This window comes from Sinocyclocheilus grahami, unplaced genomic scaffold (genome assembly GCF_001515645.1).
Source record: "Sinocyclocheilus grahami isolate Dianchi unplaced genomic scaffold, SAMN03320097.WGS_v1.1 scaffold31.1, whole genome shotgun sequence".
Taxonomy (NCBI): Eukaryota; Metazoa; Chordata; class Actinopteri; order Cypriniformes; family Cyprinidae; genus Sinocyclocheilus; species Sinocyclocheilus grahami.
In genome coordinates this window covers 2,456,825-2,469,324 of record NW_015505210.1, presented here as the reverse complement: position 1 = coordinate 2,469,324, position 12,500 = coordinate 2,456,825, and the positions used below count along the sequence as shown (strand labels likewise).

Below are 12,500 nucleotides of genomic sequence, written 5' to 3'. Positions count from 1 at the left end.
GTCAGCCTGTTGACATCAGCGAAAAAACAAGCCAAACTTGAATGGAGATGGGAAAAGTTGGCCCTGCGAGTGAGGCGCAGCCTCAGCACAAAAGAAAGTGTGCGAGAAGAGATGAGAAGAGCAGTGCCGTTCCTGCTGCTAATAGGCTATAGCCTCAGAAGTGCACGAAAATGTGTGGGTTCCTGTGTGTGTCTGCTCCGCTTTGGTCCTCCGCTACGCCTCACACAGCTCTTTTACCTGCAACACTAGAACAACTATCGCAGGAAAAAGTGTTGGGTGTTGCCTCGCAGAAACACTGCGAAACACACAATTAACCCATTAGCTCTGGGTGACCTACTAACTTCACTTTCATTTATGAGCGACAGGGAAAAGAGTGAAACTTTAGGCGAACTGGAGAAAAGTTAGTTCACGCTTATAGCAAAGTAAAGGTGATGAACATGTTGATGACAAGTTTTGTTATTTGTTTCCCCAGGATGAGGAGCTGTATGAGCAGACATCAGATGTGCGGACCCAGCTGAAGTTCTTTGAGCAGCTGGAGAAGATTGAGAAGCAGAGGAAAGATGATGAAGAACGGGAGCTGCTAATGAAAGCCGCAAAAGTAGGTTTGAGTGATGCAGGAGGGGCCATTGGCACCAGTCTGCCCATCTGCGCCTTGCCAGTGAACGCTGGCTTTTCCCGCACGTGTTGGCCACTGTTTAAAATAAACCGGTTGTGCTTTTAAGCCTTGGAGAGAAAAGGCAGTGTTATTAAGACACAAGATTGCACTTGGTCTGCTTCATACTGTAGCAAATTGCAGTAATGGCAAAGCCAGAGGGATTTATCCAGTCTCAAGTTGATTTGATTGTACTGTTGCCTGGACTGGAGTACATCAGGGGAAAGGGAATGAGTCTTCTGTTAGGGAGCAAGAGAGGATGTTTTAAATTTGCCTTGAAGTTGCTTTCTTTCTAAGGAAGTGACACTATCTCACTCGCAGTTTGTTGGGGAAAAATCATGTTATATGTAATGGATGAACCTTAAGGCATCACTGCCTTTTTTGGCAACAATCAAGTGAATGCTGTTTAAAAATTAATCAAGACTACATGGCTTTTTTTACAAAAACAAAAAAAACTGCTATATAGGTAGACATGTGGTTTAGAAGAAATTTCCTGGGTTCTAAATAGGGTTGCAAAAGGGTGGAAAATTTCCAGTAAATTTCTGCAAACTTTCCAAAAATCCCTGGAATATTCCCAAAAATTCTGGAAAGTTTTCAAAATTTCTGGAATATTTCTGAAATTTACTGGAAATTTTCTACCTTTAAGTTAAGCCATATTGGCAAGGATGGGAGGGTGGTTTTTGATACTAAATTTGTATATTTTAGATGTAAGGGTGCACCGATATAAAAAATCTGGCTAATAGAGATAAGCTGGTAATTATTTTCAAGATTCAAAATTCTGTACTATTTAAAGGGGTCCTATTATGCTTTTTCACTTTTTGAATTTTAGTCAGTGTGTAGTGTGTATGCTTGGGCATAAAAAAGATCTAGAAAGTTACAAATCTCAAAGTCCACTCCAAAGGGAGATATTTCGTTTTTTAAAAATCCCTTTTCAAGAACTACAACGAACGGCTCGTTTGGACTACAGCGTTTGTTTTCCGGGCTTTGTGATATCACAAAGCGGCTCATTGGAATATCATTACAAATAATTCCTGCCTACAGAAATTCGAATGGTTGGGGGGTGGGGAGGGGCGAGGTTGTGGATAGAACGTTTGGTTGAGTGAGTGCATCAGACGAGATGATGAAGAAGAAGAAGTGCTGCTGCAGAGTTAGTGCATCAGAGAAAACGAAGAAGAAGAACTGCTGTGCTGTAGCGTCAAATTTTCTGCATGGCTAGAACAATTCTTACAAGTATAACACGACGTAGTTGAGCGCCGCGGACAGACGCCGAATGGTGCCGCCGGTGTGCCTACACTTTTAAAGACGTGGCGCGATGCTGCGCTTCTCGTCCGGTGTGCGACCGCCTGAAACGCTGTTTTTTTTCACCTCCGTGCCCAAACGTCTTTGTTTGAGCTTCCGAAAGCGGATGATGTCAGGAAACAGTGGTTGCAATTTATTTTTTAACTCTGTTCTTGAGCATTATAACCCCAATTCGCTGTTGTGTGCTGCGCATTTTACTGAGGACAGCTTCCACAACATGTACATGAGGGAGTACAGTGCCGGATTCGCCAAAAGCTTTTGTTGAAAGACGGAGCAAGGGGCGTGGCAGTACTGAAACACCGTCTAAACTGTTCGCCAATCACAACGCACTGGGACAGCTAACCAATCACAACACATTTTGTTTTTCGGAAGGCGGACCTTCATCAAAGCCAGAACTAATCGAGTCGCTTGTGCCAGGCTGGGGAGAAAGGTATTTTAATAATGTAAATTATGTGAAAAATAATGCATTTTTCGAACCACCAAGCATGAGAGCATGTTTTAGTACACCCCCAAAACAAAATCAAGACTTTGTAAAAGAGCATAATAGGACCCCTTTAAATAAATTATAGAAAGTATGAATATTTAAATTCTAAATATATATAAATAAACTAAAGTCAGTCATTTTAGATGCTACAAATGAATTTAAGTATCACAACATTATAATGTACAGTATGAAAAATGTATATTCATCTTGAGATTTGCTAAACAACAACAACAAAAAAATTTACTTTGAGCATTTGATGATAAAATGGTAACCACATGTTAACAAATAAAATTTGCATGAATAATTAAATATCCAATATCGACCAATACAGATTAAAAAACATATATATATATCAGCTGATAATAAATGTAAAGTCAACTTTTGGGGGGGAAAGTAAAAATTATTTTTTGTGGTAATCTGCAGTATCACAAATACTGCCAATAAAATTTGTATTTAACTCCGAGCTAGTGGTCGACCGATATATCGCCAAGGCTGATATATATCGGCCGATATTTGGCATTTTTCAAATATTGGCATCAGCCGATACGTTTTTCTGTTTGGCCGATGCGTTTGAGGCGGGACCTTTATTTTGACAGCGCACAGAACTTTTATTTTAACGGCGCTGAGAGTGCGCTCACAGTGCTCACATTCTCCCTCTTGTTTGCTGTTGTCGTTAACAGTTCTGTCTAATACGGATAGAAGTCTGTCTAATAATCCGATAGAACTGTTAAACAAAGGAATTAAAATGTATACAAAAAGTATTATAATGATTGCTTTTATATTATTAGTAATAGAAAGGCAAACATTATAATACATTATAATAAATGCTAATACGCATTTACATCATTTAAACAAATCTTTGAATGGCTAATGAAAATTGTATTTCACAAACCTTGCAAACTTAGTCAAATCTAGATGTGAGATCTTGTGAAGTGTGCATGTGGCCTGCATGATCGCGCGTTCTCTGTGTGACTTTTGGTCTGTGCAAATTGAATGTTTTAAACATTAAATTCGTGATTTCAAATTATGCTGCTCTTTATGCATTTGCCCACTGTCATATTCATGTAATTTTCAATGTGTGCTGTATGTAAAATGAGTGTTACCTTGGCTTTATTTGAAAAATTGTGATTCCCAATGCACACAAACTTCCCAGAATACGGAGTGCTTTGTTGGTTACAGTTACTTCCTTTTTAATTATATTTTTATTAAATATTAATTTGTGAAAAATACTTTGTCATCTAAAGTATAGACTAAGTATGTTTATTTTACAAATGTATTTTTGAATCCATTTTCAAATAAATACAATTATATCGGCCATCGGCCACCCTGCTTTCCAATATATCGGCATTGGCTGTCAAAAAAACAATATTGGTCAACCACTGGTCAACCACTGCTCAGAGCATTCCTTTTGGAAAGGGTTTGTTCACAACTTTAACTAATCAGATCCCATCTCTCTTGGTCTGTTCAGGAAGAGCCTATTATTCAATATTAAAATTCTGGTTTATATAAGCTGATAATTATTTTCATGGTATGGCCGATAACCGATAATTTTCAGATTCAAATTCTTTACTACTTTGTCAAAAAAAATAAATCAATTGTTTTGGATGCTAAAAGTATATATGTATATTCTGTGCATATTCATTTTGAGATTTACTCAAAGATTACAATTAACAGTGAAATTAGATTATTAGAAATTAATACTAGGGATGCACCGATATGTGAAAATTTTGGCCGATACCGATAACCGATTATTCTTTATTTCTGAAAGCCGATAACCGATATGTTGGCCGATAAATCTATATCCAAATTGTTATATACTTTTGAGAGCCTGATTACACTTTAGGGGGGCCAAACATGAACAATTTAATATCCAAAATTGGTTGATACTGTTAAATTAAAATCATTTCTTAAGTTAAAAACTTGTTTAAAAAATTCAAGGGGTCATATGACATTTAGGGTTGGGTATCGAGTACTGATTCACGTTAAATCAAGCGGTGCAAATTCCGGAACCTAAGAACGCATCTGGGCACATACGCTACAGAGAGAGAAAGAGAGACCCTGTGATGTGAGGTCACCCCTGCAACTCGTTCAAACAACACACAGGGCAAGCCGAAATGTCCTGAAGTGTGGTTACATTTCTAGGGCCATATGGTTTCTGCAAAAGTCCATTCATTAAAACGTAATTTACTCTATAGCGCTGAATGCCACAGAATTTGTAAATTTTGGGCGAATAAATCAAAAGTAGCCACTGCCACTTAATTCGAATCGCTATATGAACTAGTGTCTGTGAATATTAAAATGCAAAAAGACTGTTTAAATATGAATCCTGCATGTTCTGCTTGCCTCTGTATGTATGAATGGCGGAAACGCGGTTTTGTTTACTACACAAATTCTGAAGCGCACGTGATGCTCGCTGTGATTTTCGGCCTCTGCGTCTCACTATATGACGGCATGAACACAAAAGCTTAATCCAGAGCTGCTGTGAAAATTTTTTTTTTTAAAGGAATATTCACACAATTTTTCTTCAATGTAATAATTCCAACAGTAAACCTCAGTATATTTGCCAAAAATAAAAGGGTTTAATTTACATTTGATTTAAAATAAATGGTTAATGCCTTCATTTGATTTTTAGAAAAATTTAAATAAGAATTTCTGGGGGGGGGAAGAAAGAAAGAAAAAAAAAGTTTGTATAGCCCTATTGTTCAAAATATTGAAATTGAGACTTTTTGACTTGTTTTTGTAATTACTCAGAGAGTAAAGTACCAAAAAAAGGTACCATTGGGTACCGGCACCGAAATTCAGGTACCGATACTGGTACCGTACCGGTTAAAATGTGAACAGTACCCAACCCTAATTATGTTGCTAAAAATAACATTATGTTGTGTATTTGGTGTAATGCAATGTGTTTGTGGTTTAAGGTTCAAGAAACAAATTATTTTCCACATAATGTACATTATTGTTGCTCCTCTATGCCCCGCCTTTCTGAAACGCGTTGTGATTGGCCGAATACCTCAAGCATGTGATGGAAATGTTACGCCCCTTACCATACTGTGATGTTGTGTCCCGGCACGATGAGTCAACAACATTTAAACCCATTACAAACGAGGCATTTGTTGCATCCAGTGGGGACATAATTACTGATTATAATGACTTATACTGTCTTTTTACGCATTGCGTTGCGTATCGCGCCGCGAAAACATAAAACCATGTCTGCATTTGTGACCGGAGAAACGTCAAACAACAAGCGCTACTCTACACTGCTCAAAACTCACGTTTGAATCATCAGTGGCAAATTCTTTAAATATGTAAACGTACTTACAGGCTGTGAGTCAGAAGGCCCTTTCGCACCGCTTTAGTTCCAGAACTAAACGTACGGTACTAAAGTACTGGTACGATTTTGCGCGAACTATTTCCCAGTACCATTTAAAGGGTTGCATTCGCACCGACAGTGTGTACTAAGAAGTGATGTAAGCCGGTCGACAGCGACGTCATTTGTGCGCGGTGTTCAACAACAGAAACCAAGAACTATGTTAACAACAGGAGGATGGAGGACGCTGTGATTGGAGCTGTGTTTTTTTTGTGTCTCGTGGGTTTCACAATAATGGACATGGAAAGTCGACGTATACGTAAAGCGATTGAAAGAACAGAAAGGAGGGTTCAACGACAACTGGCAGTGCTACATTTGCTACAAGTGCCTGCACTTAAGCGTCCGTCCATCTATCGCTGTTCTCCATACTTGTGAAATAAGTTGACATGCTTACAGTATGTTTACACGGCGTTTTAAATCATGGCGGGTGAGGGCGTTTTCGTACTCGTTTGGCCAATCAATGTCTACTTGCGTCACGTGCTGGTTAGACCCTGCTCTGGAGTAGGAGCTAATTTGGTTCTCGAAAAAGGCAGTCTGGTACTAAAATCGCTCCCAGTTCCGGCGGTGTCAAGCATGTGATGGAAATGTTACGCCCCTTACCATACTGTGATGTTGTGTCCCGGCACGATGAGTCAACAACATTTAAACCCATTACAAACGAGGCATTTGTTGCATCCAGTGGGGACATAATTACTGATTATAATGACTTATACTGTCTTTTTACGCATTGCGTTGCGTATCGCGCCGCGAAAACATAAAACCATGTCTGCATTTGTGACCGGAGAAACGTCAAACAACAAGCGCTACTCTACACTGCTCAAAACTCACGTTTGAATCATCGGTGGCAAATTCTTTAAATATGTAAACGTACTTACAGGCTGTGAGTCAGAAGGCCCTTTCGCACCGCTTTAGTTCCAGAACTAAACGTACGGTACTAAAGTACTGGTACGATTTTGCGCGAACTATTTCCCAGTACCATTTAAAGGGTTGCATTCGCACCGACAGTGTGTACTAAGAAGTGATGTAAGCCGGTCGACAGCGACGTCATTTGTGCGCGGTGTTCAACAACAGAAACCAAGAACTATGTTAACAACAGGAGGATGGAGGACGCTGTGATTGGAGCTGTGTTTTTTTTGTGTCTCGTGGGTTTCACAATAATGGACATGGAAAGTCGACGTATACGTAAAGCGATTGAAAGAACAGAAAGGAGGGTTCAACGACAACTGGCAGTGCTACATTTGCTACAAGTGCCTGCACTTAAGCGTCCGTCCATCTATCGCTGTTCTCCATACTTGTGAAATAAGTTGACATGCTTACAGTATGTTTACACGGCGTTTTAAATCATGGCGGGGGAGGGCGTTTTCGTACTCGTTTGGCCAATCAATGTCTACTTGCGTCACGTGCTGGTTAGACCCTGCTCTGGAGTAGGAGCTAATTTGGTTCTCGAAAAAGGCAGTCTGGTACTAAAATCGCTCCCAGTTCCGGCGGTGTGAACACGCCGAAAAGTGGGTAGTTCCACAATTAGTTCTAGTTCTACTATGAAAAGGTTCCTGCGGTGTGAAAGGCCCTAGAACAGCCGGCATTGTAGTCTACTCTACCAGGATCAGGAAACAGTCCTCCATAAAATGCACTGCACACATCTGAATATTTGGGTTGAACTGTTCTGGAACAGTGTTGTAAATACAACTTAACCACTGATTTCTAGTTGTGTCCTCTTTTGGAAGGCCAAACAAAGTAGTTTCGCTTTCACAATGAAACACAGCTTCTCCACGACATGGTGGCGGCGGCAACAGTGAGAATAAAAGTTATGCCTTCTTTCTTTGCGTGAACATTTTGGTGGCGTTATGCAAATCTTTCCACATCATGACGTAGACATGTTGGGGGCATATTAGAATGAGCCGTTTTAGGTAGGTGTGGTTGACTCTTAACTTTTATAAAGAATATCTCTTTGGATTTGAGACTTTAGTCTTTGCGACTTTACAGATCTTCTTTATGCACCAAGAGCTTGTAACACCCCAAAGAGAAAGGAAAAATTGAAATCGCATCATATGACCCCTTTAATCTGTAATATCGGCCAATACTTAATGTACACTCATTTTTGTGGGACGATACTTGATGCATATCAGTTCATAATTATTTAATTTGTGACTGTGGCACTTGAGACTGCATATAGATTCCAAAGCAGCAACAAATGGCTAGTAGCGACTTCCCAGCATGCATTGCTCTCCCTTGAAGTTTCACTCCTTAAGATACGGTGGGGGTGTGACAGTTTCCCACAGGAAAAGGACATGGCAACATGAAAGCAGAGGTAATTAGTTGACTTAAACGACAAAAGCTGATGATGACGCCAATGATGTCCTGCTCCAAAGTGACTCCCAGTGCACTGCCGTCCCTATTCTAATTAATGCAGTCTGCTAATTGAGATGTCAGCCAGAAGATAATTGTTATTATGTTTTCTGTTGCTGGTCTCATATAAATACTGTTTGGGAATAGACTTGACCCATTTACATTTTGTTTGTCATCATGGTAGAATTAAGTTTTTTTTTTTTTTTTTGTGCAAAGGAGGGTTTGCAAACATTAATGTACAGCAAAAGTTTAGGTAAATGTCATTTTAACGGATGGTATTTTTTTGTTGTTATTTACTGGTAATAGTGTTGTTCCAAATTTGTATGCTGATATTTTTTCTGTGGAACACAAATTTAGAAAAAATTCAAGAATTTTAATTAGCAAAAATAACATCAAATCAGTTTGGAATGACATACAAGTAAATAATGACAGTATATTAATTTTTGGGTGAACTGTTTCTTTACGTTTGTTACTTTTTGATAGTTTTCTGAACGGATATTCTATAACCCTATTTTAGTTCTAATGTTTCTCTTTGCTTGCAGAGTCGCTCGAAGCAGGAGGATCCTGAACAGGCTCGGCTTAAACAGAAAGCTAAAGAGGTGAGCTTTATGGAAGACTATTTAATAGTACTAATAAAAGTGCTCAACATACATTTTTCATGATTATGCCATTGCTATGACTTTGACATAATTTAGTCTGACATTGAGACAAATGCTCTCATACGTTTCCTAACAATTTTATTACCTCGGGAGGGGGGGGGGTTCATTATTTTGCTCAGATGTCACATCGCCCTGCTGCCATCATGACTTTAATATAGGCTAATCTTTGGCTTGTGGGGGCATGACATGTCTGAGCACTATGGATTTTTCATCAGGTTTAATGCCAATGAAAGCAAAATTACTTCATTTTGTGGAAGAAAAAGCAGGTATTTTGAAGAATGGTTGCTGTTTTCTATTCAGGAAGAATGAATGGGGACTGGTGCTTTCAATCTTCAAACAGATACCAAAGCACTATCAAAAAATTATTCAAATGTGTGCTATATTCCAAGTTTTAAGAATTCAAACAATACTTTGGTGTTTTTGAAGCCTAAAAGCTCCAGTCCACAATCATTGTTACTACATGGCAAAAGTGTGACTACTGTAGAAAAAAATCAATTCAATTTGGATTAGTTAGGCAAAAAAAGAGTCCTCATTAGCACAGTGAACATCTTTCAGGCTGTAATTTCTATTGAATGCCAAGCAGGAACTTTGGATACAGAAATTGGCCCATTTTTGGAAAAAAAATAACACATGCCTTTGTTGTAATTTCCCCTCCTTTCTGTAAATAAGCAGTTTACACTATGTCGCAATGTCACCATTATGTCTCGGTTTGTATTGACAACCACTGTTAGATCTCATCCATCAAAGAGGATCTTTTCTGAACCCCAGCGATCATTCAAAGCATGTTTTATTCACATCTAGAGCCGCAGAGCCCATTGTCTCTCTTTTGCTGTGGATGTATTGTTTGTTTCAGCACTCTGTTGTTTTTCTTACCTGAGGGCATATCGTTATGGAGAAAGAGAAGCACTTCTTAAAGCTTCTTTGGTCTTGCTGCATCTCCTTTTTTCAGATCAGAGTATAGCTAACTAGACTAGAAAGAGAAACGCTGAACAGTACAGTTCTATATATTTATTTACATGGTTCACCTCAAAGCAAAATGGCAGCTCCTCTTCTTTGTTGAAGGCCTGTTTTAAAGCCTAGACAGCTGCCGCCTCTGGTTTTTTTACCTGACTCTTACTGAAACAAGAAGTTGGAGTGGAACATGTCAAAAGGGTCATGCTCTTTTTCTTTTTTTAGGGATGTTTTTTCATCCAGTTAAGTCGGACTAGCAGTACAGATTCTTATTTTACCCAGGCATGTTAATATTTATAAGCTATAATGTATTTTAGGATTGTAAAGTGTTAAACACTTTTTGTCAGCTATGATTTTACATCATATTTTTAACCGTACAGATTGTTTGTTGATTCAGTCAACAAAACAAACCAATGAACATCTTCATTTAGCACCTAAGATTTTCATAACTGCACATGTTGTATACATGATTTGATGCTAGTGGGATGTGAAAACTGTTTTTTGGAGCTTGCTCTGCTGTCTCTTTTTCTTAGATTGTTACGTTGGCTCATTATCAAGGGTTTGCGCCTCATGCTTCACCTTGTTAATAAGGAGTTCTGGAAGGTGATAGATCCTCCAAACCCCCCAGAGCTCAAAACTGCCAGTCACTCACAGAAAAAACTCTGCAGCTGATATTCAGCATATCAAAGACTCCCAGAATTGCTCTAGAATTAGGATCAGGAATCGTGTTCTTGTTTTCTTAAGTCCTTGACTTCATCCAGCACCCCTAATTGAACCGCTAAACTCGACATCAACCTGTGCGGTTATTAAGGTGTTTCTCTCAGGCGAGTCATTCTGGTGGGCCGAACTGCAGATAAGGATCAATAGAGATGGAGAGCAGCGCTGGCAGGCTCACTGTCTCTGCCTTTCTCACTCGCGCCTGACCTTTGTAAATGATTATAGACTACAAGCATTTCTTTCTTCGCCGCCTCCTGTCTCTCTGTCTCGCAAATAGACAGGCAGGCAATTGAGAGAAAATGACATTTCGACAAAACTAGTAATTTTTGAACTCAGCCATTTGGGCAAGTCCACATCAACATCACCTGAAAGTAATAAAAAATGTACACGTTTAAAAAAAATATTTTTATATATACAGTGGGGCAAAAAAGTATTTAGTCAGCCACTTCTGTTCAAACATTTTGGGTCAGTGCAAACTTAAATAAAGACTTACAAAAATGTATAATATTAAGCAGCACAATATTTTCAACATTGTTAATAATGTTTCTTGAGCAGCAAATCATTACTTTAGAAGGATTTCTGTAGGATCATGTGACACTGAAAACTCAAGTATTGATGCTGAAATTCAGCTTTGCATCACAGGAATAAATAATAAAACATTACAATAGACAACAGTTCTTTTAAATTATAATATTTTGCAATATTACTCTCTCTCACACTATAGATGTTTCGCAAAATTTATATTGTTTTTACTAAAAGCTGCCTAAAGACTTTAAAAAAAATTATAATGCATTTTAAAGGTCAGGTGTGTAATTTGTTATGACTGAAATATTTCCCAAACTTTTAAATGGTAGTCTATGTATATATTTTATTCTAAAACTGTATAAACAGAATGTACATCATCTAATAAAATATTTTATTTATTTATTATTATTATTGTTAATTATTTAATACTAATATTTTTTTACACTACCAAGATGAATTTACCTTAAACTTCCAGCATCATGAATATACCAGAAGTAAAATGAGCCTATTTATTGTTTGATTATATACTTGATGCAAGAAGGATTCAAGACTTTATATTAGTGAAATTGGATTTAAAAAAAATTATAATGCATTTTAAAGGTCAGGTGTGTAATTTGTTATGACTGAAATATTTCAGCTCTGAAACACTCTCCATCTGCCATTGGTCATCTAAACAAATAGTCCAGCCCCAAACTTGCACAACTGGTTTAGAAAACATTATTTTTTATATTATAGTATTTTTATAGCATATTTATAAACTTCTGCTTCCATTTCAGAGGTTATAACTGGACTCTTTGAATTTAACATGCAAATTTGTAAGGTTGTGTAACAGCAATGTAAAGCTATCATTGTTATTACATACTTTAAGAAACAGTCGGTTTACAATATATACTGGGCAGTAAACAGTATGCTACTATTCCATTCTGAACACAGCCGTAGTGGTGCACACTTTTGCAGTTTTAAGGAAGCGAGTGGAGGTTCTCCAATCGTTATTCACAGTGGTGAACAACCGTGTTAAAATTGAGCAGCAGGTTTTGTGATTGAGGTCAGTCATTAAACAGTGATTATGTGGAGCTACAGAGCTCTGGATTACAGATGGCGTAACTAGGTTCCCCTTTCACTGCTCATCAAATAATCGAATATGAACGCAAGTCAGCGCTCTAGCTGCAGGCGGTGAGAGAAGATCAGCGGCGACACCAAACAGCCCCCGTCCTTCTAGAACCTTCAGTTAAACACTGCAAGTCGCTGCATTGTGTCCATCCAGGGCCTCCGTACCTCACATTGCTTCAAATAGATTCACACACACCCCACCGTCCGTCTCTTTTATGTCCCCTCAGGCGCATTCACCGTAGCTGTCAGGGCCAGGTGAAAGTTCAGTGCACCAGATTACTGACATGCAGCAGTGGCGCTGGGCGTGTTTGCGTGTCAGCTCGCTCTCTCCGGGGCATCCATGCGTGTGCATGCAATGTGCACGACTTCCCTTCCGATTAGCATAACCCT

The 12,500-nt window shown here is 38.6% G+C and overlaps 1 protein-coding gene across 1 annotated transcript in view; it reads left to right on the top strand.

Moving 5' to 3' along the window:
* The window catches only part of LOC107574261 (transcription initiation factor TFIID subunit 4-like), a 58,747-nt gene that overhangs the window by 22,709 nt on the left and 23,538 nt on the right, over positions 1-12,500 (top strand). Inside the window, exons 11-12 of the mRNA XM_016260715.1 lie at positions 473-598; positions 8,691-8,747. Of these exons, the coding sequence (XP_016116201.1) occupies positions 473-598; positions 8,691-8,747 (183 nt within the window). The remainder of the gene's footprint in view (positions 1-472; positions 599-8,690; positions 8,748-12,500) is intronic.